The following is an 18,832-nucleotide window of genomic DNA, read 5'->3' as shown; positions in this document are numbered from 1 at the left end:
ACACACTTTCTTCAGAATTTTGGTGCAAGGTTATGATTCTGTGTTGAAAGCTAGAAGTTGGTTTTAACAATTCTTTAGAAAGGTGTTCTTTTAAAATGTATACCTTTAGAAAAAAAATCTACTGTTTATGTTCAATCCTTGTTAAAATCTCTAAGATTTTTCCATAAGGGAAAAGTGTTGTGCTGAGGAGAAACCCAATGTGGGTAGAAGATAAATTATTTGTATATAATATATCCCTTGGTGGTGGTTTAAAAAAAAAAAAAAAAAAAAAATGTCCTAAGCTTTTTCTGTTTGTCATCTAGCCTACTTTACTTAGGTCCCTCTGTCTCCAAGAGTCCTAGTCATGATTGGTTAGGAAAAAATTGCTACTAAAGTTGGACAGCCCTGCATTATATTATTAAATCTGTTGCATTACAAACTCATTTAAGCCCATGTGCCGCATAACTTTCAAAATTAGATATTGGTAGCTTATTGGTTTTGTTAAATAAAGCTGTGGTATATGATCTCTAGTAACACTGTATATGTTCCATATGCATAGCAATTTGTACACCTTATGGCATTCTGATGCTATGAAATGGTCAGGAAATAATAATCACTTCGAATATCATCCTGTTTAGGATGATATTTTTCCTTGAAGGAAGTGCATGAAGTAGTAAACTGTGCTCTTTTCTTATTGTTAAAGTATGGCACAGATGTATTTACTATTGTTTTTTTTTTCCCTTAAGTCTGAACAGCCTAGCCCTGCAAGTTCAAGCTCAAGTTCCAGCTCCAGTTTTGCACCATCTCAGAACAGCAGACAACAAGGTACCAAACAAGGAAAAGAAATTGAGAAAAGTGTGAAATGAAGGGGCTGGCCACTAGCAAAATGGATGGCATTTCTGTAGTGCTTTTCTGCTGTCTTTTTCACAAACTAAAGTAGTGAACTAGCCTCTGTTATACTAAGTTTGTTTTCTCCAGTGTTTATGGGATCATGATGATGATAATATGTAAGATGCAGAAAGAGAAAAATTTTATTTTCATTCAGAAGAAGGTGGTTATTTTAGTTACATAACAGTAAAAATGTGCTGGATACTTGAACGGCGCTAGGTTCTAAAGAACTTGCCGTTCTAATCTTGCAGAAGGATAAGGGCGTGTAAATCCTTGTACCACATGAAGCCCCACTGGAGCTGATCGGACTGTAGGTTAGGGTATGTCTACATGGCAGCTTTATTTCACAATAAACGATTCTAGAAGAGCTATTCCAAAATAGCTTATTTTGAAATAACACCACTACACACAAAATGTGTTTTGAAATAGCACTTAGCTATTGCAAAATACAACATCTACAGACCTGGAGCCTATTTTGAAATACTCATTGGAACCACTATGGCTGATTTTTGAAATAGACTCTATTCCCTGCCTTACCAGCACCCACTCCACATTAGCTATTTCAGAATAGGCACTGTTCCTTGTAGAATCAAGTTGGCTAAGTTTGAAATAAGTTAACCGCTATTTTGAAATTATTTCAAAATATCAGGTGCATTGTATAGACACTAGGAATGTTATTTTGAAATAATGGTTGCTATCTTGAAATAGCTTTGCTTTGTAGACTTACCCGTAGGGAATAAGGGTCTGCACTTGTGGATGTCTTTGAAGAATCATGAGCCAATAGTCCAATCCAGTGAGTGGCTAAGCCCTTCTGTCTACTCTTGGCTACCCTCACGTACTCATGCCCACGCACAATGAATGTATTGAGTTGGATAGTGCTTAGCATCTCATGGGGTTAGGCCCTTAAGATTCCAAAATGATGTATTTGCTTTTTAAAATAATCTGACATGTAGAACATTATTGTTAGTCTGTAAGGACACATTTAAATTTTCTGGCTAACAATTTTGGCTCCATCAAAACTCAGTAAAGAAATGTGAGCTTCTGCCAGGAGACCCTGCCAAACCAGTCTTTGTATAACTCAATTGAGATTCATAAGAGCTATTAAACTGCTTAGTTCCTGTTTGGCTTTTTTCCTGGACTTTGTCAAATTGTACATCTGATATGTTCTTGATCAGCTTGGCTTTTCTTTAAAGCAGGAAGTTTTTGACTGATTAAAATTGAATTTATTTCAGTGTAGGCATTTATATTCCTCAGACTTATTTTTTCCTTTAAATTTGAGTAGATTAGTGGTCCAAAGAGAGGATTCTGTTTATAAAGTAAACCTAAACAGAAGGCATACCTATCCAGTTTTTGTGAAAGTGACCATTACTGATTGGCATTGCATTCTGACAGTAATGGTTCCAGTGTGCTTATATCTATCTTTAGACCAAGAAAACAGGGAAAATATAAACTGGTTTTGCACCCCCATCTTCAAGCATTTGACTTGTAACTAAGGCTGTGCAAAATTAGTTGCACTGAATCCCACCAGTATTCATCATGGTGATATATGTGGTCTACCCATTATCCCAACAAGAGGCCTGGATATTTTCCTTTCTACTTCATGAAGTCTGTTCAGGATGGAATTGAGTGGCCTATTATCTTCCTCGCTCCCCCTCAAGGTCTTTAGGAAGGCATAGTTTGGTCCCTTCTATGAGCTTTATGTAGAACATGGCCCAGATTTTCCATTTACGAATCTTTTGCAGAACTGTCCTTCCCACCATCCGACCCTGGTAGATAGCTGGTTACAGCAATAAGTGCCCATAGTTGCAACTTTGTTTCTCACATTTTCTATTAAGTGACTGTATAAGCGTGTGTATTGGGCATGGAGGATGGGATATGGTGTGGCAGTCTGTCCTGTGCCTCTGGGGATACAAAAGGTGGAGATAAGTCTGTGTGTCTAGTGTAAGAGGGCTTTCTATATTAGAGGGAGCAGTAAGCCATCTGACACTGCCCTATGAAGTTCCAAAGAGAAAGCTATTAAATTTCCCCTTGAAAACGTCAGGAGGAGTAGCCAATAAGACACCCCTATTCTGTGCATGGTTGGAGTGCACATAGTTGCTTGTACTGAGAAGATCGCACTTAAATGTAAAGGGGTAGACTGCACTTCTTAGGGAAGCAGACTGTGCAAGGAAGATGAGGAGAACTCACTTGTTTCATTTCTTTCTTCACCTTTGGGTTCAAATAAGCATACAACTCTAAAAAGCAATGGTGGGGCCAAATAGGGTCAAAGGAAAGGGTAAGATGTTTAGAGTGGCAAAACAAGAGATCATTACATTCCCTCCAAGCACTTTAACTGGTAAATGTTGGGTTTTAATGATGCATTGTGTGTGAAATTAAGTATTTGTACATGGTATTGTTTTGAATACAATATTAACTTACTCTTGCCCCTCTTTTTTTGTTCTTCCTCATTGTTAAGTTCCTCCTTTTTGCGGACTCTGAAGTCAGAAGGGACCATTGTGTTAATACTAGTCTGACGTCCTGCAGGTTGTAGGCTGCAGAATCTCAACCACCAATTCCTTAATACTGTGACTCACTGGCTGAGTTACTTAAGTCCTGAAATCATGATTTAAATACTTCAAGTTACAGAGAATTCAACTATCTTCTCTAGTTTAAACTTACAAATGATCTATGTCCCATACTGCAGAGAATGGTGAAAGCCCACAGGGTGTCTGACTGTCTGAGCTGGGGCAACTGTGGTGATCAGTTACACTGTTAGCACGTACGCAAGACCCACGAGGCAGAAAGATTTCTCTGTAGTAACTCAGAGCTTTTCCCATCTAGAGTTCTGGCTCAAGACATTGGGGATGTTTGCTAGTGACTATCGCCAATGGGCATATGCCATCATATCATCCCCTCCACAAAATCAAGTTCCGTCATGAAGCCAGTTAGATTTTTTTTGCCCCTACTACTCCCATTGGAAGGCTGTTCCAGAACTTCACTCCCTTGTTGATGGTCGGTTTATATACATTTGTTCTTGTGTGCATATTGACACTTAAATAACTCCTCTCCCACCTGGTATTGAGCTCCCTGATGTGTATATATAGAGAGCAGTCATATCTCCACTCAGCCTCATTTTAATTCAACAAGCCAAGATCTCTGAGTCTCCCCTCAGAAGGCAGGTTTTCGATGGCTCAGGATATTCTAGTAGCACTTTTCGCACCTGTTCGTCTACAGCATTGTATAATGGTACTAGCACTTCTCTGTCTCTGCTGGAAATACCTCACCCCGTGCATCCTGAGACTGCATTTGTCCTTTTTTAACAGCTGCATCAAATAAACGATTCATAATCATCCTGTGATCAACCAATGCCCCCTGGTCTTTACTCTCCTTCTGTAGCTTCCAACTGAGAAGTGAGCAAAAATTCTTGTTGTTAGTCTTTTTGTGAACTTGCAGTTTACACTGTTAAATTTAATCCCATTTATATCACTCCAGTTTACAAGGTCACCCAGATCTTTTTGTATAATATTCTGGTACTCTTTCTTATTGGCTTTACCACCCAAGCTTTGTGTCATCTACAAACTTTATTTGGCACAAAAAGTAATTGTGTTCCAAAGCTATGTCTAGATTGCCGAGAACTGTTGGCAAAAGATGCATTTCCCTATCTTTAGTCAACTGTTCTGTTGGGAGAGGCTTTTCTGACATTTGGCCCATCCACATGGGACCAAATGTCAGAAAACCCCCCTCTGTTGAGACATCCCTTCTTCCTCATGGAACAAGGCGAACAGCGATGTCAACAGAACTCTTCCAACCAGCGGGTGTCTTCCAACAGATCTGCAGTCTGGACAGAAGTTTTGTTGACAGGAGCCTGCAGTTTAGACATAGTCTAAGTTAGTAATGAAATATTAAATAAGATTGATCTCTGAGGACCACTAGTAACCTCACCCCTGCCTGACCATTCCCGTTTTAGTATGACCCATTGTGCTCTCCCCTATAACCGGTTCCTCATCCATCTTTCTATACCTTCTATCCTATGTATATTTTTGTTTCTTTTTGAATGTTGATACTACCCTTTTTTCTCTCTCTTCCTTTACTTTTTTATCTGGTCTCTTGTTCATTTGCCTGTCTTTCTCTTGCCTTCCTCCTCCCCTTTAGTCTGACCTTTGTTCTCTCTAGAACTCTTCCATTTTTTAGCTCTTTCACTCATTTCCTTCTGCTGTCCTTCTACTCTCCTGTTCACCCTCTTCAGGAGTGACAGACAAGAAGGCAGTTGGTCAAAAACAATCTCTTCCAGGAGACTAGAACAGATAATCTTTTTTTTTTACCCAGTTGGTGGTGGTGCAGGTCACTTTCTTCCCCAAAACAAGGGCTAGGGAAGGAATTCACTGTTGTCTTCCTCATATATTTATTAGAAGTGCTGTGTGATTAGGGGGTCTCTGCAGTATCTCAGCTGGCAGTCTGTTGCTACCAGAGTTGCCTGTCGTATGGTCTGTGCTATGTCTGATGCGTGAGGTGTATGCTTGTCAGCCCCGTGTTTTGGGCCTTGCTCCAAATAGACCTCAGAGTGTACAAATACAGAACAGAACCGCCTATGTTGAATTTATTCAAACCATCCCAACTTAAACAAATCTTGCACAGCCTTACCTGTAAACCACCTTAAATATAGGTCTTAAACACAAAGGCTACATCCACACTAGCAAGGTTTTTTTTTTTTTCCTTCAAAAAATCCTCTGGAGCATCTACACAGAAAATGTGGTTTTTTTCATATTAAGTCAGAAAAAGGTGGCACTTTTCCTGGCAGCCCTCTTCCACTCATGGATGAGGAAGAGCACCTTTTTCTGAAACAATCTTTTGGAAAAAAACATGTGTAGACACCCCGGGGTCCCTTTTTTGAAAGAACAGTCCTTCATAGTCCCTCGAGTCATGCAAGGATTGTATTCCCACGCACCTTTGCATAACTCAAATTTCATGTAAGTTGCGGGGGGATAGCTCTTGTTCGCCAGCAGAACACACGTTCTGCTGCCAGGGAAGCAGCAAGAGCAGTTGGAGCTCTTTTTGAAAGCTAAGTCCTGGGGTTGTGGGGAGCAGTTGGGGAGAGTTAAGCCTGGCAGTCGGTTGGGGCCATGAGAGGGGGACGGGGAGGGGTTAAGCCTGGGGTGGGTTTGGGCTGCAGGGAGAGACAGGAGATGGAATTGAGCCAGGGTTGCGAGACCACTACCCCTGTCTTTCCTGGCTGCCATGTATGTTCTCAAATAAGGAGTGGTCTAGAATCAAACTCTGCTCTGATTCACTTCACTTCGTTCAGCCTCCCAAGCTGACCCTTGTGTGTATTCCTTTAAAGCAGCTGTTTTATATTTTGCAGATATGTGAAGCACAAAGGATTGTGTACTGACCTTTTATAGCAAAATAAGTAAAAGGTAGAATGAAAGAACTAAATCACGAATTAATTTTTATAGTTACAAGAAATCTGGGCTGAGCACCTAAAATTCATTCAAGAGAAGAGACAGGACCATGTAACATTGTTCATTTTATCCCAAGATCAATTTCAGATCAGTCAAGCACTTTGTGTGATCATATGTATCGACTTACTTTTTACATATGATCACACAAAATGCTTGCCTGATCTGAAATAGATCTTGGGATAAAACAAACAGCTTTATCTTAATAGATCAAAAACAGGTAGACAAAGACTGCCTTGGCCAGAGCAAGTTAGAGCTCCAATGATTTATTAAACTCTGCATTTCAGAACATGGATTAACCTAACAAACAGACTATTACTAATATGTCCCTGTAGAACTTTATTGATGTAGAACAGATTCTGAGAAAGCGGCAAGGGAGGAAGCCTAGCAGTTTGTCAGTATCTTATTTATAATAAATAATAATAATAATAATAATTAATAATAAATAGAGCACCCAGTTTTTCTTGAACATGCAGTGGAGAGTATTGGGTGTGAAAACATTTTGCTTGAGCTACATTTCAGTGGGCCAGTCTTCTAGTCACTTAGACACTTGGGTCACTTCACTGTTATGGGTAATCCCACAGAAGCCAACAGAACTGCTCTCATGAGTAAAGGATTCATGTGCAGGTGTTTACAGCGTAAGCCCCCAGTGCATTTCTTTGTTTAATGCTTAAAAGTCTGTCCCTCACCTTTCATACTTGGAATTTTTTTCCTCTGTAAAATCAGATAACAGACTGTGTTTTGAACATTACAAAGTTAATTGGAATTCAAGTTGATTTGTGTCCCCCTTGTTTCTGTTGGTCAGGTCCCTTGAGGTCTATAATGAAAGATCTGCATTCTGATGATAATGAAGATGAATCGGATGAAGCAGATGATAATGACTCTGAAGTAGAGAGACCTGTAAATACTCGTGGAGGAAGCAGAGGTCGTAGGTGAGTATCTTGTAACAGGAAAGAATTGAAGCCTGAGGTGGTAGTGTGATAACCATCACTGTGACAGATTAATATTTTAAAAAGCTGAAATAGCTTAATCCCAGCTAATGGCGAGGCATGTTATTCAGTTTCTACCCAGAGTACACAGCTGCAGGGCCACTTTTCAGAGCAGACAGTCCCAGATGTGAGCTGCTTCTAAACAAAAACCCTTTGGCCAGTCTGCCTCTGAGTTTCCTCTATCTTGCACTGGCTTTATCCTGCTGTGACTTTGTTCAGTGGTTGTTGCTTCACATTGGCACAAGTGAGACCTGAATCAGGTCCCTAATGTGTAAGGTGCTTTCTACCTCAGGTGCAAACTAACCTGTAAATCTTGTGATTGACATACATAGAGTTGTCAAAGTTCATTGTTTTAGAGGGAATCACTCAAGCAATTTCTCTAGTGTCTAATCCAGATGGGATGTGTTCCAAGCCCTAGTGTCAAGAATGAGAAGGTTTCCATACTGATGTTTTATTTTCTGTTTTGCATCCTGACAAGTGATTTCAGTACGACAAAACAGATGAGCAATTCACTGTACATTTTAAAGCTGTTGCGATTGGACTCTGAAAATCCTGAGCAAGGTAGAGTGGGGGCTCTCAGACTTTTGCTTATTGGGTAGATACAGCTCATCTTAAAGAGATCTTCGTGGACTTACATCTGAATAGGCATCTAAGCAATTGCTTACATGGAAGAGTAATATTAAGACAGTGTTAAATACATTTTAGATGTCTTTCTAATAGTTTATTTTTGGAATCAAGGAGAAAAGTGGACCTTACGGGCTATCACCATTCTACAGTTATGAGTTTGGCAACTTCTGATTTGGAAGATTAATGTTAAATATAGTTTAAATGGCACTGTGTAAGCCCATCTGTGGTGCTGCTGCAGTAAAACATTGTAAAACTTAAGACAAATAGAAATGTTTCTCATATATTTTTTTAAAACTCAGTAACTTGTTTATTTAAAAAAAAAGAGGAAATATTCCCGCCATGTGGTGTTTACAGACCAACATTGTGCTGGAACATAAGAAACACGTGGCAAAATTGACCATTTACCCTGGCATCTCCCAATATAGTGAACTGTTCAATCATAACTATGTTATGCATGAGAGAGAAAATTTTAAGACGTTAGTAGTGACTTAAAAGATCTGGTAGGTATGAATTTTTTTCTTTCTCAAAATTCTGTATGTTTCGATTCATGATAATAAGAGAGTCTCATTTTGTGGGGAAGAGATTGAAAAATATGGTATTATTTAAACCCAAAATGTTGAAATATTTATAAATAGGTTGTTTTTCTCTAAAACTTTGCACATGCAGAATATACAATGCTGTGGCTTATAGATTTTTATTGATAAAATTTTACTTTTACTAGGACTGCATTAAAAAATTCTTAGTCTTTCATTCTGTGTATTCAAACAGCTTCCTTTTTTGATGTTCAAAACCTGCTTTGTCTGTCTGTCTGCTGGGAGTTGAAAAGAGGGCTGATGGTTGAGTATGAGTTGAACACATCTGCCCTTCCCCTAGATTCCTCCTGTTGGAATGTTTGGGAGAGGCTCGGGGACAGTGTGTGTTTCAGTTTGCCAGCCCCTGGAATGGGGCTGAAGTCCTAAGAGTGCCATCTGTCAGGCTCCCCAGTCTTACTGGCTGGGCAGTCATGGGCTGCCTAGTCTCCGCTAATCAGCCAGAGTACGGGAGTCTCCTTCCTGAATTTTTCTGTTCTTTACAATTGCAGCTCTGCTAAGTAATCAGCATACTTTCTGATAACCTATAGAACAGTCACTTGGCAGCCTCATATTCTCTCCAGGCAGCAAAGCAATGACACATGTTTAAGTGTGGGGGGAAGAACACCCATTAACAGTTTCCGCAACTCACTTTTTGGGAACTAAGGTGGCTTTCACAGGTGCAACATCAGCATCATTGCAGGATCAGACTGAAGACTGTCTGGGGGATTGTGTCCCAAGTGCTCAGTCCAGCTGCTCTGTTGACAGAGCAGAGCACTTTCGATCCGCTTTTAGCATGTGGCCGCACTCTGTCAACAGAAGCTTTGTCGGGAAATCTCTTCCCACAGTGAATCCTATTGACAGAGTGCTGTAGTGTAGCCATAACCCTTATGAATGGAAGTTGTTCATAATGCTGAAATGTTTGTAACTCTGAACCAAAGTTATGGTTGTTCTTTCAAAAAATTTTACAGCTGAATGTTGATTTAGTACAGCTTTGAAACTATAGTATATGGGGGGGGCGGGGAATGTTGCTTTTTTCCCTTTATATTTTCAGTAGATTATGTTTAACACAGTATTGTGTTGTATTTGCTTCTTTGGTCTCTACTGCTGCCTGATTGCTTCTGGTTCCAAATGAGGGCAGTATTTGACTGGTCTGTTCGTAACTCTGAGGACCTGAGGTAGTAGGCCGTGCTACTACGCAATAGGTAGTCGTTAGCTCTGAGGCCCACTTGGACAAGTGTGCAACTTTCTTTTCAGATGTCCAATTTCAGTCTGTCTCTTTGAGAGAGAATCATCCACATTTACAAAGTTTACAATTTGTAAGTTAGTGGGAAAGAGACCTTTGTAGAGTTACTGTACAATAGTTCATAATACCACATTCCTTTGACTTTTGAGCCTTAAAATGTCAGGATGTAGGATAAAAAGACACTTACAGGAAGGATCTCAACTGAGTTAATTGTATTCGTATTTTCCATGTTTGTGATGTTACACCAATAAGTTCTGATAACTGACATAGAGAAAGAAAAGGTAACAATCTTCAGATTGCGATAGTGTCCATTTATGTTACCATGTGTTATGCTGAGCACTAGAGTAGAAAAATGCCTTGTCAATCAGAAGAGTTAGAATTACTGTATGATTAACTTATTGCAGCTGTTCTAAGTTAATTACTTTTAGCGAATTACTTATATAAGAAGGAAATATGCAAGGTTGGAAGACGATGGCGAGGAGGAATAGTAGCTCTGGTCAATTCCCATTTTGTTCTTTAAAATCTTGTTGTTTGCAAACTCTGGGCAGAAAGAACAAAGGGTTCTGCCATCGGGACCGCTGCTTGGTGGAGGTTCTCTTCACTAGTTACAACTATTAACAAAACAGTGGAGCACTTCAGTCATGGAGGAGCTATGGAAGGGTCGCTGTTCCAGTTCTCCATACTGTGCAATCCTCTCTGCAATGGGAGACTTCAAAGCAGCAGCAGGGTGACTTCTGGGTGGGTGCCTGCCATTGACTGACAGCACAACTGCACATTCAAAGTTCTGATAGCCTGTTTAGCAAAGAATGTTCTCAGCGTCCCACCTACAGTTGTGATATAGGAGCAGCAGCGTATGCAGTCTTTTGTTTTTATATCTGATTTCTGAGGCTCTCTTTTTCCCTCAGGGTTAGTCTAAGTGACGGTAGTGACAGTGACAGCAGTTCAGCTTCTTCACCGCTACATCATGAACCTCCACCACCTTTATTAAAAACCAACAACAATCAGGTAAAATACGATTCACTGCATACAAGAGTAGTATATCTGAACTGACAGCTTTGGAGCTAGCTTTGTGTCCTTGATTGCTTTAATTTGCAGACTAAGTAACGATCCCTCACCCCGCCCTGCCCCTTAAGCTAGAATAGATTTGGGTGAATCAATACTCACTGTAAAGCAGATGAGCAATGTATTTGGTGGTATCCTAAGGAAGACATCACCTTTGTAGGTATTAAATCATCCTATTGTTAAAGGTAAACCTGTTATGATCTGGCTTTACGATTGCAGTCTTATTCATGGGTGTTACTTTTGGTTTTCATATGTAATTGGGATATTTCTCTATTGGATCTTATCTCAAAGATGTAATCAACCATATTGGAGACAGTTTTATTATATTTACAGTAAATAATGCTCTACACTGAAGAAATGTAGCCAATTAGCGTAATACTGTTGAGATACATTAGTTTGTTATCCTTTCTGGCAGATGTAGAAACTGAAAAAGAAGTGAAGTAACCCAAATCTTCAACAATGAGTCAATAGCAAACAAGGATTAAAACTCAGGAGGTGGTCCTATCTAATCTGTTAGAGAACAACTTTCTAAATTAATGATATTTTTATAACGTATAAGCATACTAAAGTATATGAATTTGCTCTTATTTTTAAAGCAATCGGTACTCTAAGTAAATCAAGTTATATAATTAAGGTCGTTTCTACACTAGTGTTTGGCGGCAAAGCAGAACACAAATCTGCTGCACAGGAAATTTAAACTCTCACAGAGATGTGCTAAGTTAATTGAGAATAAGTACCTCTGTATAATGGCAATATGTATAAAATCAATCCACTCTATTTTATTAAAACAATTAACTTTGGTAGTAACTTGGATGTTGCAGTTGAGCCTAGACAGCATTCTCTGCCTTCCTTCAGGAGAATGAATTCTCTTCCTGACATAAATAACACACAAACTTAATGATGTTATAAGTACAATACATGAATAATTTGTTTACATTAATTAGATTAGTATGTGCTGTAGAAAAGGAGACATGGTATGAGTGTAACAGGACACCTGTAATAACGAGGAAGTCCATGTCATCTCACAGTCAGTAAACATTAATTCAGAATTCTATAAATACTTTCAAATTGATTTCTATATGAACTTTGGGGACAGAATGCTTTTACAAACATAAATAAAGTAACATTTCCATTTCCTTTCACTGTCACTTAATTCTGTTCAGTCTTCCTTTGGAGATAGGAGTGCAAGGAAAATGAATGACCTCTTCATAGGGATACCCAAAACTGGATGATTTTTGAAATCTGGCCTGGTTCTGTTCAGGGTAATCATAACAGTATCTTTCTCACCAGAGACAGCTCATTTGGCCACTGTCTCTCATGCTTTTCCACATCTACTCCAATGAAAGCTATAAACTCCCATGTGCTCATTTACTCTTCCCAAACAACGTGGGGTATTTAAAGAAATAACCATTGGAATTGAACAGCTCACTATTTTAAAGCATCCCCACACTGTTTTAACGGATGAGGTAGAAAGTAAACTTTGGAAATGCAGAAATCCTACCTGTACTAGAATTCCACTTTTGCTGGAACCACATTTAAACATGTGTTTTGCCACCAAGGTGCTGCCATGGTCTTCCTAACTTGGTTAACCAGGTCTGTGTTAGAAAATAGGTTCATACTACAGAACCCAACTTCGACAGACTCAGGAAAACACTACTGTCAACAGATGAGTGACTAAGGGAATTTCAGGCAGCTTTAAGGTTTGCAATTACTGAGTTAAGGTGAGACGCTATATGAGCGTTCTCTAAAATGTATAGTGACGTATCTCATCCCAACTAGGGTGCTGCAGGTTTTAGAGAGCATAACCGATGGCATGGGAGAAGCAACTGGATTTGGCAAGTTAAAAGCTTTTCCTGGGCTCCAGACTAGTACTATTATATAAAAGGTATTTCTGATATTATGGTTAGTGTATATCAAAACTCCATTGTTTCTTAGTAAACTGATGGAAGCTTTTCCCTTAAAAATAAAAAAGAATTGAGGGCAGGCCCATACTGTGGCATGAAGACCTCCAAAAGTATTCATTTTTAACAAGTCCTGACTCTGAGTAATTTTTATTGGGAAGCTGGTGGTGTTCTGTGACAGACGGTGCATTCTCTGTGGTGAGATATAAAACAGAAACCCTGCTTGTTTGTGACCATTAAACAGCTCATGACACTTTTCATAACAGCAGGCCACACTCCAAGTTGGTAATAGCATTCTGATTAGATGAACTCAGTTCCAAATGAAAAGAATCAAACCCCTTTCCTCACTTCTGTCCTAACACTGTCATATAGTAACATCGTGTACTCTTGATTGTTTGACATATTTTTTTCATAGAGGTGAGTGAATTTCAGCACCTCTTCAGGTGAAGATACACTGGTAAATAATTTTTATACCACATAGGGCCAAATTTGTAAAGCCCATAGTAATCACAGAGTGAAAGGTGCTGTATAAATCCTTGATCATTATCTTTTATTAAACGCTCTTTTTGCACAATTGCAGCTCATACAATAATACCAGGGTTCAAAAACTTTATTCTTTGGGAAAGGCAGACACACATTAAAAATAGCAAAGAATATAGAATCATAGAACACTAGGACTGGAAGGGACCTCGAGAGGCCATCGAGTCCAGCCCCCTCCCCCAATGGCAGGACCAAGTACTGTCTAAACCGTCCCTGCTAGACATCTATCTAACCTGTTCTTAAATATCTCCAGCAATGGAGATTCTACAACCTCCCTTGGCAATTTATTCCACTGTTTGACTGCCCTGACAGTTAGGAACTTTTTCCTAATGTCCAACCTAAACCTCCCTTGCTGCAGTTTAAGCCCGTTGCCTCTTGTTCTGTCCTCAGAGGCCAAGAAGAACAAGATTTCTCCTTCCTCCTTATGACTCCCTTTTAGATTTCTGAAAACTGCTATCATGTCTCCCCTCAATCTTCTCTTTTCCAAACTAAACAAGCCCAATTCTTTCAACCTTTTTTCATAGGTCACATTCTCTAGACCTTTAATCATTCTTGTTGCTCTTTTCTGGACCCTCTCTAGTTTGTCCACATCTTTTTTGAACTGTGGTGCCCAGAACTGGACACAATACTCTAGCTGAGGCCTAACGAGCGCAGAGTAGAGGGGAAGAATGACTTCTCGTGTCTTGTTCACAACACACCTGTTAATGCATCCCAGAATCATGTTTGCTTTTTTTGCAACAGCCTCACACTGTTGACTCATATTTAGCTTGTGGTCCACTATAATCCCTATATCCCTTTCTGCTGGAGTCGTTCCAAGACAGTCTTTCCCCATTCTGTATGTGTGAAACTGATTGTTCTTTCCCAAGTGGAGCACATTAGATTTGTCCTTATTAAACTTCATACTGTTTACCTCAGACCATTTCTCCAATTTATCCAGATCATTGTGAATTATGACCCTATCCTCCAAAGCAGTTGCAACCCCTCCCAACTTGGTATCATCTGCAAACTTAATAAGCGTAGTTTCTATGCCAATATCTAAATCATTGATGAAGACATTGAACAGAACCAGTCCTAACACAGACCCCTGCGGAACCCCACTTGTTACAGTTTTCCAGCAGGATTGAGAACCATTAAGAACTACTCTCTGGGTACGGTTATCCAGCCAGTTATGCACCCACCTTGTAGTAGCCTCATCTAAATTGTATTTGCCTAGTTTTTTGATAAGAATATCATGAGAGACCATATCAAATGCTTTACTAAAGTCTAGATATGCCACATCTACCGTTTCTCCCCTATCCACAAGACTTGTTATCCTATCAAAGAAAGCTATCAGATTAGTTTGACAAGATTTATTCTTTACAAACCCATGCTGGATGTTTCCTATTACCTTACCACCTTCCAAGTGCTTGCAGATGATTTCTTTAATTACCTGCTCCATTATCTTTCCTGGCACTGAAGTTAAGCTGACTGGCCTGTAGTTTCCTGGGTTATTCTTATTCCCCTTTTTATAGATGGGCACTATATTTGCCCTTTTCCAGTCTTCTGGAATCTCTCCTGTCTCCCATGATTTTCCAAAGATGATAGATAAAGGCTCAGACACCTCCTCTATCAGCTCCTTGAGTATTCTAGGATGCATTTCATCAGGCCCTGGTGACTTGCAGACATCAAATTTTCCTAAGTGATTTTAACTTGTTCTTTTTTTATTTCAACTTGTAACCCTACCCATTTCCCAGTAGCATTCACTATGTTGGGCATTCCTTCATCAGACTTCTCAGTGAAGACTGAAACAAAGAAGTCGTTAAGCATCTCTGCCGTTTCCAAGTTCCCTGTTACTGTTTCTCCCTCCTCACTGAGCAATGGCCCTACCCTGTCCCTGGTCTTCCTCTTGTTTCTAATATATTTATAAAAAGCTTTCTTGTTTCCCTTTATGCCTGTAGCTAGTTTGAGCTCATTTTGTGCCTTAGCTTTTCTACTCTTTCTCCTGCATTCTTGTGTTGTTTGCCTATATTCATCCTTTGTAATTTTTCCTTGTTTCCATTTTTTATACAATTCCTTTTTTATTTTGAGATTATGCAAGATCTCCTGGTTAAGCCAAGGCGGTCTTTTGCCATATTTTCTCTCTTTCCTACACAGCGCGATAGCTTGCTTTTGGGCCCTTAATAATGTCCCTTTGGAAAAACTGCCAACTCTCCTCAGCTGTTTTTCCCGTCAGTTTTGCTTCCCATGGGACCTTATCTACCAGCTCTCTGAGTTTACCAAAATCTGCCCCCCTGAAATCCATTATTTCTATTTTGCTGTTTTCTGTTCTACCCTTCCTCACGATTGTGAACTCTGATTTCATGATCACTTTCACCCAAGCTGCCTTGCACCTTCAAGTTGTCTACCAATTCCTCCCTATTTGTTAAAAATCAAATCTAAAACAGCTTCCCCCCAGTAGCTTTTTCAACTTTTTGGAATAAAAAGTTGTCTCCAATACAATCCAAGAACTTGCTGGATAGTCTGTGCCCTGCTGTATTAGTTTCCCAACATATATCTGGATAGTTGAAGTCCCCCATCACCACCAAATCTGGGGCCCTGCATGACTTTGTTGGTTGTTTAAAAAAAGCCTCATCCACCTGGCTAGGCGGCCTGTAGTAGACGCCTAGCAGGACGTCACCCTTGTTTTTTACCCCTCTTAGTCTAGCTCAGAGGCTCTCAACATGTCTATATCCTACGTCCATCGTCATCATAGTGAATATTTAATGCATGTAGCTTTTACCAAAGAGGCACAGTTTGCCTCAGGACTCTGAATATATTTAAAAAATTAAACCTCTTAAACTGCTAAGGTTCAAGTGAAGACAATACCAAGAAAAGTTCAGCAAGCTTTAAAATAATATAGAATCAATTTATTTAGCATCTGTATTATCTTCTGACCATCTCTTTGTGATTTTGTGATGTAACTTACTACTAAGAAAAGAAAATTGAATTGAATAGATTGTAAAGGGTTATTCATGCGGTTGGATTGTTGTTTTCCTCAAGATATTTTTATTTTCTTTGTGTTTGTGTGACAGTGTATTGTAAAATGTTTTCTTAATTTTTTTAAAGTTGATACAGCTCAAAGACGCATTCAGTACTTAGAGCATTTTGTGTTTCTTTTCCAGATTCTAGAAGTGAAAAGTCCAATAAAGCAAAGTAAATCTGATAAGCAAATAAAGAATGGTGAATGTGATAAGGTAAGCATGAGTGTGATGGCAGTAAACTATTCAGAAAGCCATATTAAATTACGATATTTTCTCATCTACAGAGAACTTGCTAGTTATCTGTCTGGTCCAAATGTTTCTTAAATATAGCATAGTGCATTTCTTTCCCCCCCCCCACACCTTTTGCAAGCATTGTCCCCTCAAAGCTTTGTCAAATGTTGCTAGATGGGGATCTATGCCTATTTTTTATTTTTTGTGAACAGTTCCATAAATATAAATAAGGTTTTATAGAATAAATAAGTCAATTGTCCACATTAAAGATCTTGTAATATAAGTCTCAGGGAATCAATAAAAATAATTCACAAAATCCTTTCCAAGGCCTAGGGTTCACTGGAAATTGTGTGATTTAACACGTTAACTAGCATTACGCTAAGCATACATTAGCACTCGGTGTGCAAAGGCATGTTTGTGTTTAAATTTGTCCGCTGGCCATAGTTAAATGAGTTGTAATGTGGGTTTTAATGTTGTTACTTAACACAACGTAGTCTTCAAATGTAAGCCCAAAATTGTTGATAATTTGCAAATAGTAGCCTCATTGGACTATCACGAGTTTGAGACAAAGTTGGTTTTCTATTTCCAGGTTGTTTTTGATCTAGGCATAGGCACTGCTTTATTAGACCAGCAATTGCCTATTGTTTCTGTCCCATAATCATATCCTAGGAAAAAAAGCAACCATAAAATGAGGAGGGTTGGTCATGACCTCCTGTCCCTTCCTGCTCAGAACAGTTTTCATCTCCCTTGGAGGCTGTGATCTCCAGGTTTGGTATCCACCTGTTGTTTTGTAAATGCAAGTAGGTGGCTGTACTCTATGTAGACAAGTTTTATTATGGTTAGGCATTGAAGGCTTTGCCCTAATATGAAATAATGTTTAAATTCTTGGTGGAGAGGGGAGTTTGATTCCTTCTGAACATCTGGAACTTTTTTTTCCTTACACGTGCCTTCATGCATTTTAAAACTTCCTGCCCATTATTCAGCTTGCTCTTCAGAATTCAGTGGTTCATCAGTTTTAAAAATGGCCCTTGGTGATAGAATGTGAAGTTCTATCACATTAGAGAACAAACAGGATTTTGTGAAATTCGTTTAAATATTTGAGATAATGAGATTACTTCACAGTGTTGAAAAACTCTAAGGAGCCTTTGAATTAAAAGAGTTTAACTGGTGGTTCTTTGGATCACACATGCATTATTTGGCTTGAGTTAGCTGTTCTGTTCTCTGACAAACCAAAGAGAATGAGCCATGTGAGAATACAAGTGCTGTTATAAATACTCTGTACTAAATCTGGAGTTTGTAGAAATATACAACTGTTTCTTAACAGGTTCTTCTTTTGATGGGGGGGATTGTTTTCAGGCATATCTCGATGAACTAGTAGAGCTTCACAGAAGATTAATGACATTGAGGGAAAGGCATGTACTGCAACAGGTGAGGAGAGTTCTGAGTGCTCAACGAAGTCAGTAACTCAGATCTGTTCTTCCTCTTTTCACCTAAAGCTTTATAATCTGACTTCATATCTGTCAGTCCTGAGTCTGCATGATATATTTCCGATCAGAAATGTTAATGACCTAAAGAATTATATTGCATGATTTTTTTAATGTCATTGCCAAATAGCAGACTTTTGAGTTGGAATCTATCCATTTGACTTTGCCAGATTAATAGATCGGTATAACAATGGTGCTTAGTTTGAGCTAGATGTTGTCACTAATTTACAATATTGATCAGTACATTTCTCAAGCTGCTAATTTGTGAATATTGGACATGGGCTATTAAGATATGGTTTGTGGGAAGGCAAAATGAGTAGAAATATTGTGTAATTGGACAAGAATCCTGTTTATTTCTTGGAAAGGCATGATCAAATTTGTGGTGGTAAACAATTAAAATACTGCTTATAAGAGTGATTGAGAGAGAAAATGTCACTTCATTGGAAAACACAGTATATTCATTCTTTACTCTTAATCATGGGAGAGAGTAGATAACTTGGGTGTAAAATAAGAAGGTTGGAGCAGAGAAAGCTTAAAATACTCTAATGTTATACAGTGGTAAACATTAATTACAGTATATTCTTTCTATACTCCGTGATCTTGGCTTTTTCAGGTACTGCTGGATTAGAGATGTGTACAGATGAAACAATGCACATTATTAACAAAGCAGAAGTAATTGTAACAAAGAAGGTTTTATTTTGTTTACAGCAATTAGATACAAGAGTCGTAAGCACTTTATTGATATTTATTTCTTCCAGTTGGTTGCAATCATTCAGTAAATTTCTCAACACTTGCATAAGAGCATATAATAATAAAATGCTTTGCAGACTGTAGGTTTTAGCCCATAAGTGCATGTATTTTCACATTCCTTTGTGACAGATA

General features: G+C 38.9%; 1 protein-coding gene across 1 annotated transcript in view; it reads left to right on the top strand.

Moving 5' to 3' along the window:
* The window catches only part of MLLT3 (MLLT3 super elongation complex subunit), a 210,343-nt gene that overhangs the window by 175,227 nt on the left and 16,284 nt on the right, over positions 1-18,832 (top strand). The window contains exons 7-11 of the mRNA XM_074994105.1: positions 726-804; positions 7,108-7,234; positions 10,639-10,738; positions 16,377-16,448; positions 17,823-17,894. Of these exons, the coding sequence (XP_074850206.1) occupies positions 726-804; positions 7,108-7,234; positions 10,639-10,738; positions 16,377-16,448; positions 17,823-17,894 (450 nt within the window). The remainder of the gene's footprint in view (positions 1-725; positions 805-7,107; positions 7,235-10,638; positions 10,739-16,376; positions 16,449-17,822; positions 17,895-18,832) is intronic.

The sequence above is a fragment of the Carettochelys insculpta genome, chromosome 5 (assembly GCF_033958435.1).
Source record: "Carettochelys insculpta isolate YL-2023 chromosome 5, ASM3395843v1, whole genome shotgun sequence".
NCBI lineage: Eukaryota > Metazoa > Chordata > Testudines > Carettochelyidae > Carettochelys > Carettochelys insculpta.
Note: the sequence above shows the minus strand (reverse complement) of the source record. Positions and strands in the feature narration are given on the sequence as shown.